The following is a 20,113-nucleotide window of genomic DNA, read 5'->3' on the forward strand; positions in this document are numbered from 1 at the left end:
TAATTTCCAATATGTAAATTACCCCTTCACTCCTACTTGTCCAAGGGCCCCAAGTTTCCTTTCTGAAGTTCTCCCCTGGTGCCTCTTACGGTTAAAATTATTTGGGAAATTTTGTCTTCCAATAAGGAAGCATTTAGTGTAGAAACTGTGTCCCTGATCCAAGTCAGGGAGGCCATATCCAGCTCCTTCAGCCTGAAACAGCAACGGGGAGTCTAACAGCGCTTCAGACCCGAGTGTCTGGTACAGTGCAGACAAGTGTCAAACACCTGTCGGAACTGCTCTGAGACCCACGTTTGCCTGTACAACTGAATCCCACTGGGCGGAGAAAGATAGCACTCCCTTTCCAGCGTCCCAGTCCCCCCTGAGTATCTTCACTGTAGACTCTGACTCGAACCAAGAACCCCACAGATAAAGAGATTCTTAGAGATAGATCCCCAGCTTCTCCTCAGCAAAGTCAAGAGGGCTCAGCTGGGGGTGGTAGGAGGCATGCCAAGATGGCAGCAAACAGCATAGAGAAGCCATATAAGCCCTCCTCCTAACAGAATTGACTGAGGAAACATGTCCCTTCCTAAGGCTGAACCAGAGCCATCTCTGTAAAACCCAAATGTTCACATTGTGACATACGAATTCTAGCATCTCCCTTTGAGATGATTCAGGGGCCAACTCTTTCTGGGTCTCTGCCTGGATGCACTGGGTAAGTTGCACACAGAGGGCTGCCTGATGTCCACACCCTTGTTCTGATGCCAACACTAGTTCATTGTCTCTGTTCAGAGCATAGCTGAAGTCCCTCAGCACAAACCTTCAACTTGGGAGCCAGCAGCAGTCAGAAGTCTGAATAGGGAAACATCTGGAATTTGCCACTCCCGGGGGAGAAGGAGACAGGCAGACAAACTGAAAGTTCCGTCCCCCTTTTGCCTCCTACAGCGTTAGAGCTGTCCGTCCTTAGAAATGCATGCTTCAAAGCTGTTGCATTCCAGACCCTCTGCCAGGCACTGGAGGCTCAGAAGTGAATAAATGCCCCAGTTATCTCTTGTTGCATAAAACAACTCCCGGATTTGTGGGTCAAGACAGCAGGCTTTTGTTTTGCTCTCAGATCCGCAGTTGAGCAGGGATGAGCAGGGGTGGTTTCTCTGGGCTTCGCTGGACACCGCTGGGATCAGTCCCATTAGGTCCTACGGTGGCCCCTGCCCAGACACTGATGTCATCTGAGCTCTCGGCTGGGGCTGCACATATTTTCTTTCCATCCGTGCTGCTTACAGGAGTCACATGGTGGCTAAATCCCAAGGTTGACGGTCATTTCGGCAGCCTATTGCCAGGGTAGTCCCTTTGGCTGTCTTGGTTGAGGCAGACTTGAAAGGGAAAAGGAGAGACTCCATCCACCTCTTGGTGGAACCCAGGGAGGTTCCAGGTGAGCGGGATGGCAGTGGAGACTATTGCTGGAAAGTGAAGCCTGCCCAGTTTGTTCACAGAGCTTTAACTACAACAGAGAAACAAAGCATCATGTCACGGTTTGTTTGTGTTTTCTGAAAATGCCAAGGGAATTATACGGCTTCCAGAAGCTAAAAAAATGGCCACCATTTTTTAAAAATTTCATTAAAAAAGAACAGACACCAACCACCTTGGGTTGGCGTTCCAGAGAGGAAACACGCTAGCTAGGCTTTGCACGATTGGCTGGAGATTTAGTCCTCCTGGCTCAGGGCTGCATCTCTCTTCCTAGTGTCAGGAAGACCACACAGGTTTCCCACAATCCCCGTGTGGTCCCTTCATTCTTGACTATCACATCATTTATGCTCACTCAGTATTTCCCTGTGAATACAGTGCAGGTCAGTTAGAGTTTTTCTTCCAAGTCTCAGCGGCAGGGCTAGCCAGATAGGAGTTTTCTGACGCTCATTTCCCGAGTGTTCCCATGTAGGGCGTTGTCCCCTCAATTCTTTACACATGAATCCCGCTACACTACTACAATTTAAATAGAAAGCCATCTCAACAGCTTTCTTTCAGGCTAAGAGTTTGACTAAGCCACCATGCAGGAATCCTGACCTCGAAGGGTCTTCAGGGACTATGATGTTTACTGTCCAGGGGAGTCCTTTGCTTCTCAGTTCCCTTTTCCAGTCTCATTCCCCCCCCCCCCCCGACGTGTTGAAATTAAAAAGAGCTTCCTAGGAGGCCAGGACTGCAGCAGATGAAAGAAAGAAACCATGCTGCCTATGATTTCCCTGACCTTAGCAGGTCAGCTGGTAGGAAAGAAAATTACACGTGGTGAGACCTTGTGCCCATTAGTGTTTCGGAAACGCATTTTGTTGCCCCTGGGGGCCCCTCCTCCTCCATCTGAAGGCTCCTGGGTCCAGCTAGGATATTATTTTGGGTTGTACAGCAGTAAATCACTGCAGCGTGCATTCGAGGCTGCCTAGATGTAGTTTCCTGGACTCTAATCAGTGCCCTTGGGTCTTCGGAAATCTACTTCCTCACTCAGTGACTTGTGGACAGCACTATAGTTCTAAAAGGGTATAAACTGCTGAGTCTTTCCTCTTCTCCCTGATTGCCCTAAAGGTTTCTCGTACTCCAAGTTCACTGTGCAAACTCCATTTGAATGAAAAGCTCCCAGTCTTGATTCTCTCTGTCACACGGTGCTGTATTTGGTGTGCAAAGTGAAGCGAAGCGATCAGGTCAGCGCTGGATGCCAGTTTGTGGTTTGCTTTTTGCTTCCTTCCAGCTTCCATGAAACAAAGCGATCAATCATGATTAGGAAACCAAGAGTTACACCTAAACTCGGGAACACTGGGTGCTGGTACTTGGAGCTGGAACCTGCTTTGTGTGAGCTTAAATATTCCAAGGGTCATTAGGAGGTAAACTGGATATGAGATCGCGCCTATTGGCTGATGATTCTGAACCGTTTGCAAGCATTACTTTGTTTCCCTGTTTCCTTAGCTGCTATTCCATCGGTCATCATTGAGCCTCCTCGCATGTAAGCCCCTGAACTCTCAGGCTGCTTTGTTGCTTTGGCTTATCCTCCTGGGAAAGCCTTGATGTCATTTGATGAAATGGCACCTTCTTTGCCTGTATCCGATGCTAAGATATTGCTGCAAAAAATATATCAGCTGCTTTAACGTTAAATCTTGACCCTGGCCTTTGCACCAAGAACGCTCAGGGAGCCTCATAGCTGTACCCTTCTTGTATGCAGAATCCTGTGGTTTAGGACAATATCCAAGCAAGAGGTAGAGCACAAGAGAGTTGACCACTCCCACCTCCTTAGAAACTACTTCCATATTTAAACTGTTTCTTTAGTAGTGGCAGATGCCTGTTTTCCTTTCCTTTCTGAGTCTGGTTTGTTTCACAGCTGTTTGCTGTGGGACAGTGATCTTGTACCCTGTAAAGATTTGTCACTTGTATTGGTTTAATAAAATGCTGATTGGCCAGTAGACAGGCAGGGAGTATAGGTGGGTTGACCAGTCAGGAAGTATAAGTAGGGTGAAAAGAACAGGAGAATTCTGGGAAGAGGAAAGTTTCAGTCTGTAGTAGTCACCCAGATGCAGAGAAAACAAGATGAGAATGCCTCATTGATAAAAGGTACCAAGCCATGTGGCTAACACAGACAAGAATTATGAATTACTTTAAGATGCAAGAGTTAATAAGAAGCCCGAGCTAATAGGCCAACCAGTTTATAATTAATGTAGACCTCTGTGTATTTCTTTGGGACTGAACAACTGCAGGTCCGGGTGGGACAGAAACCTTGGTCAATAGCTGTTCATCATTCCCATTTGCTGAGAACATAATAGCACATGAGTTATTGAATGGACCCTACCTGTGAATGCTTATCAGTAGACTGATTATTTGTGATAACATAAAACATAAACATCCTGATATAGTTTTCCCCAAATATGTGTGTGTGCACATGCACTATTTTCAAAATTAGGAGTGTGCTTTTCATAAGCACCAAAACTCAATATGGATTAGCTGTCATTCAAGTTTGTGGTGAATGCTACCTGGTTGACAATTCTACCACTTCTAGTCAGTGATAGCCAGGGGCATTTGCTACTATGGCATAACTCTGCCAGTCACACATTGGTTGTCTCCAATACCCTGTGCTCTGTTTTCTACTTGGATGTGGAGGGTCATCGGGGTTGATGCAACTACCATATTGTAGCCTATTCACCTAACTGCAGCACAGAGAACCTTTGATGAAAAAGCTAAAGCATTATATATAGCTCCTCAGCACTGGAAATCTCCTGGTTGTCACCTGGAGGAGGGTGTATCTTAATTTCCCATAAATTTAACCACATTGGAACCTTTGAGGAGGTATAAACAAAGATAGTATGTTCCTAATAATAATGTTTTAATAAGATTATCAATAATGTGGAAAAACTACCAGGCATCTAGATCCCAAACTGTTCATAAATTAATTTAACAATTGTTCTCAATAAGCAGTTGCTTAAAAACATTCTAGGTACTGGCAATATCGCTTAGGCAAAGCTGTTCACTATAGTATCATTGACATAACAGTGAAGCATCTCATTATAGCATTAATTTCCCAAAGTGTATATTGGCTTTATATCATTATAGAAGAGATTATCTCAGCCCTAGAGTCTTGAGACAGCCATTGTTTATACTCCCATAGTTTGCGAAGGCCAGGCTTCTGGGTACAGCTCAGGTACATCCCCCATCAGGACCCCTATAATGATATCCTAAGGATGTCAGTTAAACTGCATTCCTTTCTGGAGTTCAGGATCCTCTTATGTGGTCATTTAGTTCCTTTTAGTTGTTGGAATAATGCTTCATTTTCCTGGAGGCTGTCAGTGAGGCACTTTTCTCAGCTCTCAGAGGCTGCTCACAATCTCTTGTCCTCCCAGGTCCCCTCACAACATGGAAGCACATTGTTTCAAGGCCTGTAGGGGGCTCTTTCTTAAAGTCTGGACTCTGTTGTGAGGATTTATCTGACTAGTGCAGTGTGATTTGGAACGAGCCCGTGGTCCAGAGATGGGTGTCTAGCTACAGGAGTGGCGCTCCTTCTGCTCACAGTACCCATTCACACTCTAGAAGCTGGCTGCCATTGTTCGGGTTCAGCTGTCTTAGACATCTGCCTCCTCACCACTTCAGACCTAAAAACAAGGAATTTATCAGGAATTCTACATAAGAGTGTTAGAAGCTTGGCAATTTGGAAATAGGAGGAAAGAAATTCACTCTGGCTGGGCCAAGAAACATAAGAAAGTGTTACAAGATAAGAAGTGGCCAGAACAGGAATTGGCCACATTACTGATTTTTCAGAGAGACCCAGGAAACCATGACCACAATGCATTTTCGTTTTTTAATCATCCAAGTCCAACTCGGTGAAACAATGAATTTTATGGGATTATATACAGGAGTATGAATGAGAGGTTACTTACAGGAGCAGAAATGACTCAAAAACCACTCCATATGGGTCTAGGAACCGGGAACACACTGTGTAGCCTACAGGCAGCTCAACAGTTTCTGGGTTCTACACCTGCAGGATTTGATGAAGGAGGCAGGGGCAGGAGGGCGCAGTGCACTCTGAAAAACATCTCTGATGCCAGTGACAGTTTAGGCAAGGATGGAATGAGAGAACTCGCCTATAAGGCTGCTGCAGTATTTAAGACAAAAGCAGATTGATGGGGAGGATGGTGGCAGCATCTGCAAAGAGAAGTAGATAGACTCATGGGAGTGAAAAGAGAAAGCCAGCAAGACTTGGTGGTTAAATGGCTATGTTGTGAATTATTTTTTTTAATTTATTAAAGATTTCTGTCTCTTCCCCACCTCTGCCTCCCCTTCCCCTCCCCCTCCCCCAATCAAGTCCCCATCCCTCGTCAGCCCAAAGAGCAATCAGGGTTCTCTGCCCTGTGGGAAGTTGTTGTGAATTATTAATGGGTAAACGAGGATGGCTGAACTCGAACCACTGATTGGGTCACTGTGATATCAGGGAGAAGAATGGTCTCTTCAGAGACGTGGGTGGAGTTAAGTATCTTGAGTCAGACATACCAGCAAGACAACCAAGAGCAGACATTAGGTAAGCCTTGGCTAAGGTGATCTGGAACTTGGACGACTCTGGTCCAAAGATACCCAACTTGGAGATACCAGATAACACTGAATGCCATTGGGAAGAAGGGAGATCATCCAGTGAGAACCAGGAAAATGAGACTAGAGCTAAATAGAGTCCTTGGGGAATTGACATTCAACAGTCTATGAAAGTCTATTTCCTATGACAGGCACTAGTGTTGTTTTCAGGGAGTGAGTGTTTTGGTCCTTTAGAATTTATAAATTTTCACCCACATTAAATGTGTTTATATTTCTTCTTCCTCTTCCTCTTCCTCTTCCTCTTCCTCTTCCTCTTCCTCTTCCTCTTCTTCTTCTTCTTCTTCTTCTTCTTCTTCTTCTTCTTCTCCCCCCCCTCTCTGTGTAAATGTGTTTGTACATGTGCATACACACTGGAAAGGAATTGCACCAGCCAGTTCACATTCAACCAAAAAGCCTCTTCAAACTACACCCAAACTCTGATATGCCTCTAAGAGAATCAATAAGAACAGACACAGAAACAGTCTCCTTAGAGACATACACCCTCATTTTCGAGAGAAAACTGGCACTCAGAAAAGAGCAAGTCATTTGCCCAGTGGCACACAGCTGTTAGATAGCAGCCCCCTGGGAGGAACTGAAATGGCTTAGTGATTTCCCTCGCATCTTTAGCCTTCCAGGAATGTATAGTCTTCCATCAGTTTCCCAGAGCAGCTTACAGGGAGGTAGAGAAACTCTAGCACCTGTCAGGTATTAGTGTCCACATACCAGCCAAGCATGTAGTAACTATGGGGGGAGAAAGAAGGAAATAGTCCTTTGTTGGACTTCCTTTTGTCCAATCGCATTAGGCAAAGAGGAGCCCTGCAGGGTGTGCATGCAAAAGTTAATTAATGTATCCAGAAATGCACAGGGAGTAAGTAACAGAACGAGCCTGGAAGTTGGCTCTAACTAGTGGCTTCATGTCAATCACAAGATATTTAGACCTATTAATACGTGCTATAGTCAGCATTTTTAAAATACAGCTAACCATTCTATAAAAGAGTAATGAGAACGAAAAGATAATTAAGGACACCTATAAGGGCCCTAACTGTCCTCAAGTGACTTGGAAGCCCACTGTGTTGGTAAGAACCTGGACTGTACTCTTTGTTTGGCATGCTTATTCTCTTGTGTCTTAGTTCCTTGAGTGAACTTAATGGGGGTGATAATAGTGCCAGCCTCATAAGGTTGCTGTGAAGATGGGGTGACAGCAGTGTAGTCTCATAAGGTTGCTGTGGAGATGGGGGTGGTTTAACACATTAAAAGCCCTAAAACCCATCTACCACGTAGTGTCCTTGGGCAGCTTCTCCTGCCTCTACCACTGATGTCCAGTTAGATTCACCATGATTTTCTCCATCCAAGAAGTTTGCCTGGACCAGGAAGAAGTGAATGTCAACCTTTGGCGTAGTAGGAGGCTGCTTGTTCATTTCCCAGCCACTCGGACTCCTGAGATAATCACTCAGAAGCTATATTAACTAAATCACTGCTTGACCTATTAGCTCTAGTCTTTTATTGGCTAGCTCTCACATCTAGAATTAACCCATTTTCATTATTTTATATTTTACCACTAGGCTCGTGGCCTACTGACAAGGTTCCATCTGGCAGCTCCATGGCGGCTCACGACTTTGCCTTCTTTCTCCCAGCATTCAGTTTAGTCCCCCCCCCCCCCCCCCCCGCCTAGCTCTACTGTACCCTATCACAGGCCAAGGCAGATTCTTTATTCATTAACCAATAAAAGCAGCACATAGACAGAAGGACTTCCCACACCATTTGGCTCCAGAATCTTAAGATTTTACTTTGTTCTCATAAGAGTGTCATGTAGTGTCCCTAAGGGGTCACAGAGTAGATGCACATGGCCATGCCTGTTTGCCCCTTCATGCTCAATAAACTGAAACAGCAGGCATGTTTATTCCCAGGGCCTTTACCCTTTACCTTTCTTCCCTCATTACTGGGAATGCCTTTTCCCCGGATAATAAAACAAACTTCTTCTGCGCTTCCTTTAGAACCCTGTTTAAAAGCATCCAATGGCCTATCCACACCATTCTGTCTCAAACAGCATTTCCTCCCCATCATTGCTATCCATGTCCTCACCCACTCCCTAAGAGTACACCCACTATGAGAAATGATGTCTGTGTCCCTGTCTCTTGCTTTCTACTGAACATTCTGTCTCCTGGGTCATGTCAGAGTCACGAGCATGAAGTAGCTACTGACTGTTTCTCAGTATACTGAATGAGTGGATGTCAAACTTGAACCTGCAGGAAACCATGAGGCCTTGAAGGGACAGGTAACAGGTTGTGGGCTTAGCTCTCAAGGATTTGGTTTTTGTTTTCATGTTTGTTTGTTTGTTTCTGGTGAAGCTTTGTAGTCAAAGATTCCCAGAGCTTTCACAGATACTAGCTTTCTTTTTGACCACCCTCCCAGGCTGTAACTTCTTTTGATACGTCATGGAGGTAATGACAGCTAATAATTGACTACATGTTCTGTCAGAAACTCGCCTGTATTAATACCACTTAATATAATTCAGTCAGATATGTGTTTCTGTTAGTTCCCATTTACCGGTTAAAACAGAGACACGGAGAAGTTCAGTAGCTTAGGAGGAACACAAGCTGGCAGGAGGTACTGTAGATCACAGAGCTGGCAGAGGTATCGTGGATCATACATCTGTGAAGAGGTAGTGTGGATCACTGGCAGGGAGAGTTTGGATATCTGCTGTCCAACCTCAGAATCTACATTCCCATGTAGCTTCTGAAGTGCAGCCTCTCAGGCAGCTCTAAACTTAAGCTCCAAATCCCATCTTATCCTGACTGTACTTACTTTGTGTCTCTGGTCCAGGCTTCTCCCAGAAGCTCCAGACACGTTTTGAATGCTCTGTAGCACATCTTCTCATGGGCGTCTTTAGATGTGCATTCCCAGACTGTCGGAGTCCACAGTCTACCCATGTACCCACAGTCCTTACTTCTGTACCTTCGATCACCTTAATTTTTTTCTTTTTAAATAATGTCAGGAGTCATAAAAAGTAATGATATGTGGGTACACATACACACATGCGCGCGCACACACATACACTTCTTCATGAGACAGATCACTTGTGTTAGATTACGGTATATGGCTACATTTATTTACTTTCTCCTCCTATTTCTCTATTTAACATTTATTTATTAAATTCTTACATCCCAAGGCTAGGACTGTGGCTTGCATACTTTTTTATTCCAGGAATCTAGTACTTAGAAGATATTAAATATATTCCTGTTAAATGAAGGAAAGAAATGAGTATTTTATCTATTTCTCTTACAGGTAGTTCCTAGTTACGCGATAGTTTCCCCAGTTCTTTGCCTAAGCGTATGTTTCCAAAGGCCGCCAACCCATCATTTTTCTTCTCACCCAGGCTCTACCCTAAGGAATGTTGATTGCAGTATTTTAATGTCATAGCCCATTGCCACTTCTGTTCACTCTGACACTTGCGTGCTTGGATTTTTGTGGCAGGGGACACTTAATAACAAGGCAAGATCTGTTTGAAATGGCAGCGTAATCATTCAGCGGTGGAGAAAAGGGTGATGTACGAGCTGGTAATTACCAGTCATCTGTTACACATCTATTCGTCAAGGATGGAGCTCAGGAAGTGTTCTGCATAGGTCAGCCTTATGAGTTATGGCTTAACGAGTTGAACACAAGTAATAAGCCACATACACCAAATTTTCCCCATGGTCATGTGAAAGGGATACACTTAGACACACACACAAAAGCACACAGGACCCACAAACATTATTATATCGTTATTCGTGGGAATTGGTCAACATTTTTCTCAAGAGAATCAAAATGAATGTGACAGCTCCCAGTCCAATGCTGGCTCATGGGTAGTAGTTTCCTTTACAGCTCTCATGAGTGTACTTGTGCCCTGTTGCTTTGACTTCTAAAGTAGGATGTTCTTTCAAGATTATCCTACATAAGCTGATCGAAGGTCAATTCAGAGAACGTGCACCTTAAGAAGCCACTAGATAAAGTTCACAAAGGCACCTAGAGCTGTGGGCACGGGATCAGCTGCACCTGGGACAGACATGCTTGGTCATGAATCAGCTGATCTGCCTCTCTCTCTCCTAAACCAGCCAGAAAGGCTGCTCTCCTGAGTGGGGATAAGATGAGAGAGTGCTTTGTCAGTATCAAGCACTGTGAATAAGTTATTTAAATATCAAGGAAAATAAGTAAACACAAGTTATGGTTTCCTGGAAAAACATCGTGGGCTTACCACGCTGGAATTTCAGCGAGCAAAGCAAATTAATCTTCGGGTGCTGGCCCTTATCTCTTGGGGATTTCAGCATTGCACTGAGACGGTCCTGAGAACGCTGTCATTCACATGGTGTCCAACCGTCTATAATCCTAATTCCAGGAGATCCTATCCCTTTCCTGGGCTCTTCAGGCACCACGCACACATGCTACACAGACATACAGAGAGGCAAAGCATCCACGTAAGAATAAAAATGTAATTCCTTGGAGTGAGAGAGCATACAGCTGAGCTTCTGTTTTTATCAACTGCCCAAAAAATCAAGTTGATATTCTTTTAAAGTTTTCTTTACTTTCAAGAATTTCATATGCATATGAAATATGATCATAGTCACATACCATTCCCCTTCTAGTTCCCCTGTATCCTACCCAGTGTGCCCCTCCACACTTCAGGTCTTTGTATTTTCTCTCCCTGCAGCCTGAATAGCCCCTTTTAGTACTATGAACATTTACGCTAGGGAGAACGTCTTCTGACCAGTTTGAAATTGGTGTTTCTGTCTCCTGTAGCTGAAGAGTGTGTTGTTTTCAGTATAGGGTCTTCCTGTGTCTTCATGGTGGGTAACCACGGGCAATGGGAATAACAGTATTGTTTTGGAGACCTCTGGGGCCTCCCTGGCCAGTATCTACTAGGGAGGCATCCCCATGCCTTGTACTATGACTTTCACTTAATAACCCAAACCTTCTGGAAGTGACATAGTCCACCCATGTAGGTCAATTCTGTTCAAACACTTTCCTTTAAGGTGTATTTTGAAATTAGCTTGTTAACTAGTGGGTTTCGATAGGCTTTTTCATATGTCCTTGCTTTTGATTAAGCTACTCATTACCTTCCATTATCCCTCCTTACATTGTCCCTTCTTAATCTACTAACATCAGTATTCCCTCCCCATACTTAATTCTTTTTAAATTGGGTTACAGGATAGTAGAATTCCATATTTTTATGCTCCCTTCATTTGGGTTAGGTCTCCACCTTGCTCCCTTGATCGCCTGCTGCCCCATAGTCCCCTCCCCTCCCTTGCTTAGGCAGCCCTGCCCTCAGCAACCCACACTCTTTTCCTTTCCTCTATAACCTCCTTTCCTCCCCTCTTAACATGCCCCTCCATGAACGTTTCCTTTCTGCTTTCCTGCCTTCTTCTTATTCTCCAAACTACACACACACACACACACACACACACACACACACACACACACACACACAGAGTTTGAAACTGGGATCCACATATGGAATTTTCCCTTCTGGACTGGAGTTACCTTGCACAGCATATATTTGTCCAAGTTCTATCCATTTACCTATAAATTTTATTTTTCTTTAAAGATGAATAATCCTCTGTTAGTATATATGTCAATTTTCTTATCCATTTTTATGTTGGTGGATATCTTGGTTGATCTGTTCCCTGACTATTATACATAGAGCAGTAAGGACCATGGATGTGCAGGTGTCTCCATGGTAACATATAAAGGCTGTTGGGTCTCTGCCCTGAAGTGGAATAGGTTAGGGGTTAGGGTTAGGGTTTCCTAAGTGGGTCCTATGGCAGTTCTATTTCTAGACTTTGTTTTTTAGAAACCTTGCATCTGATTTCCAAAGTTTATAGTCCCACTGGCCGTGTATAAGACTTCCCTGATTGTCAAATTCATAGCTGAATTTGTTATTATATTCCTGACAATGAGCATTTTAACTCGGTGAGGTAGAATCTTAAAATATGTAGCTTTGATTTGCACTCTCCTGATGGCTAAGGATGAAGAACACTTCTTAAAAGAATTTTCCATTCAGTTCCTTACACCATTTTCAATTGGGTTGTTTCCTTAATGTTTAGCTTTGGGGGCTCTTTGTGTATTCTAGACACTAGTGTATTTTGTCATAAATAGAAGAAAAAGATGGTTTCCCTTTTCCTTGGACTACCTAGTCATTCAGTTCACAGTTTCCTGTGCTGTACTGAGGTTTTGAGATTCGTGGAATCCTAGTCGTTGGTTATTGTCTTATTTTCTAGGCTACTGGAATCTTTTTTTCAGTCCTCATCTGTAAGTTTTTCTTCAGTGTCTCCCACTATTTTTGGTTTGATGTCTGTTTTTGTCAGATGTGAGGCTTGATAGGCCTGTTTGTTTCCTAGTTCCGTTTGCTTGGGGTGCCTTTTCCCACTCCTTCACCCTTGTCTGTTGTTGATGGTGAGGGCGTGTATCTTGGAGGTGGGAAAAAGATTGATCCAGTCTCCTGATCCAATCTACTAGTCTGTGGGGTTTTTTTGTTTTGTTTTGTTGTTGTTGTTGTTGTTGTTTTTATTTTTTTTATTGAAAAAAAATTCCTGCCTCCTCCTAGCCTCCCATTTCCCTCCCCCTCCTCCCGCCCCTCTCCCCTCCCCCCATTTCTCTCCCCATTCCTCTCCAGTCCGAAGAGCAGTCAGGGTTCCCTGCCCTGTGGAAAGTCCAGGGTCTTCTCCCCTCCATCCAGGTCTAGGAAGGTGAACATCCAAACGGGCTAGGCTCCCACAAAGCCAGAACATGAAGTAGGAACAAAACCCCATGCCATTGTCCTTGGCTTCTCATCAGCCCTCATTGTCGCCATGTTCAGAGAGTCCTGTTTTATCCCATGCTTTTTCAGTCACAGTCCAGCTGGCCTTGGTGAGCTCCCAATAGATCAGCCCCACTGTCTCAGTGGATGGGTGCACCTCTCGTGGTCCTGACTTCCATGCTCATGTTCTCCCTCCTTCTGCTCCTCGTTGGAACTTCTGATGAAGAAAGTATGGAATATATACATATTAGAGTACTACTTAGAGGTAAAAAACAATGACTTCTCGAATTTTGCATGCAAATGGATGGAAATAGAAAACACTATCCTGAGTGAGGTAACCCAGACCCAAAAAGAGGATCATGGGATGTACTCACTCATAATTGGTTTCTAGCCATAAATATAGGTCACTGAGTCTATAAATTTTTTTTTAGTCTGTGTTTTTATTTGGGAAATAGAGACCACTGATAATTCAGAATTATTACTGAAAGATATGTCTAATTCCTGTCACTTTTTTGATTCTGTGGTGTTCTCCTAGATCTCTTTTGATTAACTGTCCTGGCACTTATTTATTCCCTATGACCTCTTTGATGTGTTTATCTTTTTCCTTGGATTGAAGTATTCCAGTATTCTGGCTTAGTAGTCATGAATTCCTTTAATCTGTTTTTATCTCTCCTTCAATTTTAATAGATGGATTTGCTGGGTATAATACCTGAGTTGACAGTTGTGATCTTTTGGGGCATGAAATCCTTCTCTCCAGGGTTGTCTGGCTTAGAATGTTTCTGTTGGGTAATCAGGCATTATTTTGTGGGGTCTATGCCCATAATGCAGAGGTTACAGCTTTTCCTGGTTTCCCGTAGCTCTCCCAACATTTGCCTGTGGATTTTCATCAATTTGTCACTGACCTTTACTGCCTCTGCCTTGTCTTACAGTCCTGATGCTCTGTCTCCCACAAGAACCATTCTGTTGGTGGGGCTTTCTTCCTGCTGAGGGTTTTATTTGGGTTTTTGAGGTTTTTCATTTCAGGCATCATTTCATTTTCGCTTTTTTTCAGTAAGTCTCTTCTCTTGATTGAATTTTGTTCTTATATCTTGTGTTGACTTCATTTCATCCCATGCCTTTGATTTTGTCTTGTGTTGGTTATTTGAATGCAGTTACTATTATTCTTTTGAATTCTGTCTGGAGTTTCCTTTAGGTCATTCTCATTGGGGTCTGCTACTCATTTTTGGAGTTGACATGTCTTGGACGCCCAAGCAGCTGTTTCTTCTTTCTCCCTGGAATATGCACATTTTGCGTTAGTTGAGTAGGAACCAGGGACTGGTGGTCTGTGAACCAGTTAGCATCAAGAGTTAAGGAAACTGTGAAAGGGTAGGAAAGGAATTCAGGATTCAATGAGCTCTTACTTATCAGCACCAGGAGTTGGGCAGATGGAGGGAATTTGGGCACAGTGGTCAGGGCCTGGATAGAGTATTAGGAACTTAACTGTTACCAGAGAGAGGTAGGAGGACCTGGTAACATTAACATTCTTGAATTATTAAGAAAAAACAGTGTAAATGGCATACAGCATGCACAGAAAGTGACCACCTTACATCTTTAGACTTTTTGACTTACTGTATTTCCTCTACTTCTTCCTATTACTCTCCTCTCCCTCTGGGAGCAAAGCCCAAAGAAAGAGTTTGTAGTTAGTTGGTCATTCACGTCCTTCTTAACCATAGGCAAAGAACAAAATCTGTAGGGCGCCTATCTAGGTGTGAAGGTCTAGTTGACTTCCCTATCCAAGTAACTTGTCGGTTTAAAAGCCCCCAAAGACACAATGCAGGCCTTGGAAAAGGCTGCCTGGCATCAGCCCAGCTTCTGATCTCTTATCTTATTGGTACCTCCATCTCCGTACTCCTTCACCAACTTTTGTTTCCATCTTGTCGACTGGGAGTATTTCTTCTTGTCTTTACTCTTTTGAGGAGGGGTATGAGTGTGTAACGTATGTGTGTGTTTGGCTGTCTGCATATGTGTGGGTTCACGGGTGTGGGCATGTGCAGAAACTAACGATTGCCGCCAGGTATCGTCTTTGACACCTTTCTATTTCATCTGCTCAGGCAGGGTCTCTTGCTGAGCCTAGACCTACAGACCTCACAGACTCACCCCTGCCTCCACAGTGCTGGGATTACCGCAGGGTCATGCCAACCTGCCTTTTATATGGGTTCTGTGGGCATGGACCCCAGTCCTCATGCTTCTATGGTAAGAGCGTTATCCACAGAACCACCTCCTGAATCCTCCGTCTCTCCTTTCAATAAATCTCTCCCTTAAAATTTTTTCTCCACCAAGATGCCACAGCGGTCTCCGAGCACTAAAATCAAGATGGCTTCCCGATGTTCTGAGAGTGGGATCCAACAGCTTATGAGGCTCTTCTGCGCGCTCTTGCAACCTGTAACGTCACTCTTCCACATCACACACCTTAGCCACTCATTTCTCAGCCCGCGACCTTGGCACGCGTCCCACGCTCTCTTCCCTGCCTATCCCTGTGTCTCCTTCAGGTCTCAGCTCAGGTGACCTCTGATCTGAAGTAACGTGTGCCTTCTCCACACAACGCTTTCCCGGCATCCCGTCTTGATGGTGCTCACCTCTGTCTGAATTTATCCCTCTCTTTTAGCCGGTTTTGGCACCTGTCCCTTTAAATATTTATGGAGAATGTAAACATTTTCTTCTTTTCTTCACAGCCGGATCTCTAGTGCTTGAAACAGGGACATATTGGCTAAATGAATATATGCACACTTTAAGTCGCTGGTTTATTGCCAAAGAATGTCCCAAATTATAAACTCCAAGTTTGTACATTCCGAGTTCCAGCTGCGTCTAAACCGGGGGAGGCTTGGATATACTTTCCAATCTATCTTCTTTTTCTGTTTCAGTCCTCTCTAGTAAACAGTGATGTCATCTTTGTGAAACTGCATGCCCCCTGGGAAGTCCTGGGAAGATACGCGGAGCAGATGAACGTCAGGATGCCTTTCAGGTAGGTGGGACTGTTTCCCCACCGCTCGCCCTCTCTCTGCTGCTCCGCTGTGAACCTAATGATGCTGTTTCTTGGAACAAATAAAATCATAGTACAGGTTGGAGAAGCCATTACGGCGGGAAATTTTCCTGATGTTCAGAAAATGCAAATAAATCTTCGTGCCCACAGTGACTTCTTCCTGTTATCAAGTGGCATTTCCAAGTAGCATTTGCATTTTGAGAGTGTCGTTTCTAGAATTCCTGTGTATTGCTGCTTTGAAAAGCTAGACACCAGATACCATGGTCCTTGCTGAGCAGTACCTTCCAGGAAAGAACAATCAGTTGTTCCAAGAAATAAGTTTAAGAAATTTCATAAAATGTGATCTTTAAAAATAACATGTTTTTAAAATGAAGAAGTCAGAAATTCTATATAAGTACAAATAATTGATAATTGTTCAAAGGTGAATAAAGATACTTCGTATGGATTGCTAGGCTATTTAAAAGGATAAATTCGCCTTTGTCTCATGGTGTCTGCTCTTAATTCATTATGTGATCTTCATTTGTTGGATTAAAAGCAAAATTAGACAGTAAACCCGAGATTCCAGGTGCAAAGATGTGGGGGGGTGAATTGGGGTGCAAGGTAGGGGATCACCAATAGAATCTGCTAAAAGGCAAAGGGATTTAGTGCTGAGGACAGCTCAAAAGTGACTTGTGTTAAGGATTTGGGGTTTTCTTCTTGCCAGGAAGACCAAGATAGAGGACAAGAATTTAGCAAGATGGCATCAGGTCTACAAAATGCCTCTTAGTGGGCTGTTAAAATTATGAAAACCATCAGTCTGCTAAACTCTGAAGAGGAAGGGAGGGAGGGAGGGAGAGAGAGAGAGAGAGAGAGAGAGAGAGAGATTTACAGGTTTACAGATTTACAGAAGGCCAATTTCCAATCATAAGCTTATAATATGTCTCAGAACATTTTCTTTGTTAATTGGTCTTTATGGCCTAAGGCTGGGGTTCCCAGCATCTGCTTTCCTGGAGGCGAAATTCTCCAAATAGCTAAGATCAGTTCTGGACTTATGATTTATTTCTGCATTTAAAATGTTGAAGGAAATCTGAGAAGTCAAGGGCACACACACACACACACACACATGCACAGGTGCAGACACATACACACACGCACATGCAGATGCATAGTAAGAAGGATAGAAAAACAATTGTGCTAAGAGATGCGATGCTAAAATAATTAAATCCTGTGACTTGATGGCATAATAACCAAGCACTATGAACCAGTACAATATTATATTTAAGAACAAAAGGGAAAGAAAGCACTCTAAACTACATTTAGATAAACACTAATATCCCTTCCCTGGGCTAAAACTTACAACCCCTCTAGCAAGAACGCACCTCTCTAATGAAGAACCCAAGGAGACAGAAACCTGAGTGGTAGCCTACAAAGCCAAACTTCTTAGTACTTGGGAGGATTTCCCATCTGAAGGAGCTGACCTCACGGGAGAGAAATGGACTGCTTGTCCATCTCACGTGCATGCGTAGTTTCCTTACACAGCACGAAGACGATGGTGAAAGCAGACAGCTAAAAGTGAACTTGAGCGGTAATCTACTCTCGGAGGTGGAAATTCCTGCAGGGAGACAGTTGGAAGAGAAAATTCTGTTATACGTGGCAGTAATTGGCCTCACTGATGTTGATTTGATTTTACCTGGGCCTAGCATCGCCTCTTAGAACCTGATGGATGCAAGCCCTCATGAGCACGTACTGTCCTCGGTTTGACGTGTGGCTCTCACCTGAGGCTCATGTGTTTCCAAAGGTGGAATTATCCCACTGTACCAAACGTGTCCAGATGTCAGTTTAGCTGAGCTCACGTTCTCCGGAGAATCTGACATGGTTTATTCCTTTCAGTAGACGACAGCGATTCTAAGTCTCAGGCTTAGTTTCCTGCTTAACACTGCAATTATTAAAAATAAATGTAAGAATAGCCTTTTGTGGGAAATCTCTAATAAACTGGCTTCTTAACTACCTCTGTGTCCATAAATTTATAGTTTAAAAATAATAGGCTGGTTTTTTTGAGCATTTTTAGGTTTAAAAGAAAATTGGACCTATGGCACAGAGTGTTCCACATACCCACCCACCTTCTACAGTTTTCTTACCAACATCTCATGTTAGCGTGGGTGTGTATAGCCATTGATGGGTCAATAGCAGCATATTTTTAACTAAAGTCTAAAGCATGTGACCCACTCATCTACAGGCTTATAAATATGTCATCAAAATCATATACAGAATCATGCAGAATATGATATCCTAAAAAGAAAATGTTTTACCTATCCGCTCTTTCTGCCTGGCCCAGACTTTGTATTTGCTACAACTGTTGGCCAAATGTGGCAGCTCTTATTTGACATGTAAAGCAGTGTAGCCCATGTCCATGCAGAATACACATGAACTGCCTCAATCTCATAACTGGTCCCTTGGCAGACACCAGAACTATGGGAAGAAATTGGGTTTGAGGAGCTGTCCAGTGAGCATGCTCTCTCCTCGAATTACACCCAGAGGTCTCATTTAAATCTTTAAACAAATTAACTAAAGTGAAGCAACATAGCATATCTCTGTTGTGTCCTGTTCTTGGTTCTTTTGTTTTCTAGGGTTTTGTGTTTGTGCCTGTTTAGTAAACCTGTTGGCAGTCAGGTGGTTATGTCCACGTGGGTATTTATAGCAGGCTACTGATGCTACGATCTTGCAGTAGATGTGAAATACATGCTTTTGTACTTCTATCAAGATTATGATAAAAGTGCTGGGAAAACATAAATTTTTATGTAAATATCGCCCTAATATAATATCATGTCTGTTAAATTATGTATGTTGCCCCTAGTCCTCTGAATTTCCCAGGATGAGAGTAGACCTCCCCTGAACCAGTGCGAGACACTAATCTCCCCAATGCATCACACTACTGTGCGTGTGCTGTGGGCCAGATGCAGCCCTGGGACAATTATAATAATGAGAGGAAGAAGCAGTGATGGAAAGCGTTCCATAGGGTGTCACGGCTCCAAGTGCATGCCCTGTGTCCCGACTACACTTCCCCCTGTTAATCTCTCTCTAGTTTTTTCTTCTTCACCTCTTACAGGCTTCTGTCTCCAATCTCCTTTCCTTCCTTGCTAGTTCAAACTGTAACTGACGATGGGTTTTCTTCTCGACTGGCTTCATTTTTGCTGTTCTTCCAGGAGAAAAATCTATTACCTGCCCCGCCGGTACAAGTTCATGAGCAGGTTAGTAGCACGCTCTGTCCCCGTGGTGTTGGCTGCTGACTACTGCATGCTAGCAATGACAAGGAGCAACAAGCCCAGGAAGATGGGAGATGGTAGTCATGTTTCTCACATTAGCCTAGAAAAACCTTGCAAATGTCCTCCGCAGGGTCCGCCCCTTCACCCGCACACCTGGGAGCATGCTCACCAGCACCTGCAGGTGTGTTGAGGTTGTTTTTTCCGGTTAGCCTGACCTGTAAAATCGATTGCCCCCAATCCCAGCCAATCAGAGAAATTTTAGCCTGGACGTTGTTGGCTTCCACATACATTTCTCCCTCTGCTGTTTGTAATTTGAGAGCTGGAAGTGCAAGCAGACCCCACTTCCCCCCCCCCCCACCGCCCCGTCGAAGAAGCTGGTGGCTACTCCTGCATCACGGGAGAGTCCTTGGTATTTGTGATGTCTGGTTGGTACAATATTAAGATGGTACAGGAGAGCTCTTATGGCACTCAGCATAGGAAAAAAAAAAAAACGTGGAATGAACGCAGTTCTTACTGCAGTTCGTATCCTTCCGAAGCTTGTTTTCCTTGTTGTTCTATCAGAAGCCAAGGGAAAGGGGGAAACATCAGTGATATCCTTCACTTGGCTTCATTTTGTGACCATTGGTGCCTCTAACTTCAAAACCTTAATTGCTCTTCTATGCCTACTCCCCCTTAACTGAACTCTGATGACTTAAATGGGGATCCCTTGCGTGGCTCTGTAAACCATTAAGGTAATTCAGTTCAGTGAGATCCAATATGTAGATGCATTGGTTATAGTCTATATGTAATAAAGAATATGTACGTAATACATTATATATAATTTCTATGCTACTTATAATCTGTGTAGAGTGGTAAGTAACATATATTGGTGAGAGTCCTCAAGGATGATGTACCAGCAGAGTATGGCGGGAGAAGCAGCCTCCGCAGAAACCGAGATGTGATTTCTCAACAATTCTCTGCGCAGCTCTCTCACTAGGCGATAGGTGTGGCGTTTCCCACTCACCGTGGTGTGGATCA

The 20,113-nt window shown here is 43.8% G+C and overlaps 1 protein-coding gene across 8 annotated transcripts in view; it reads left to right on the forward strand.

Annotated features, from left to right (window-relative positions):
• Positions 1-20,113, forward strand: part of Ano4 (anoctamin 4) — a 320,118-nt gene that overhangs the window by 204,795 nt on the left and 95,210 nt on the right. For 7 of the 8 annotated variants that reach the window (XM_050145810.1, XM_050145812.1, XM_050145816.1 and 4 more), the window contains 2 exons: positions 15,736-15,836; positions 19,037-19,081. In XM_050145810.1, coding sequence (XP_050001767.1) covers positions 15,736-15,836; positions 19,037-19,081 — 146 coding nt within the window. The remainder of the gene's footprint in view (positions 1-15,735; positions 15,837-19,036; positions 19,082-20,113) is intronic. The other variant, XM_050145811.1, reaches the window with a different exon arrangement.

The sequence above is a fragment of the Alexandromys fortis genome, unplaced genomic scaffold (assembly GCF_014885135.2).
Source record: "Alexandromys fortis isolate MF-2015 unplaced genomic scaffold, M_Fortis_MF-2015_v1.1 scaffold_50, whole genome shotgun sequence".
NCBI lineage: Eukaryota > Metazoa > Chordata > Mammalia > Rodentia > Cricetidae > Alexandromys > Alexandromys fortis.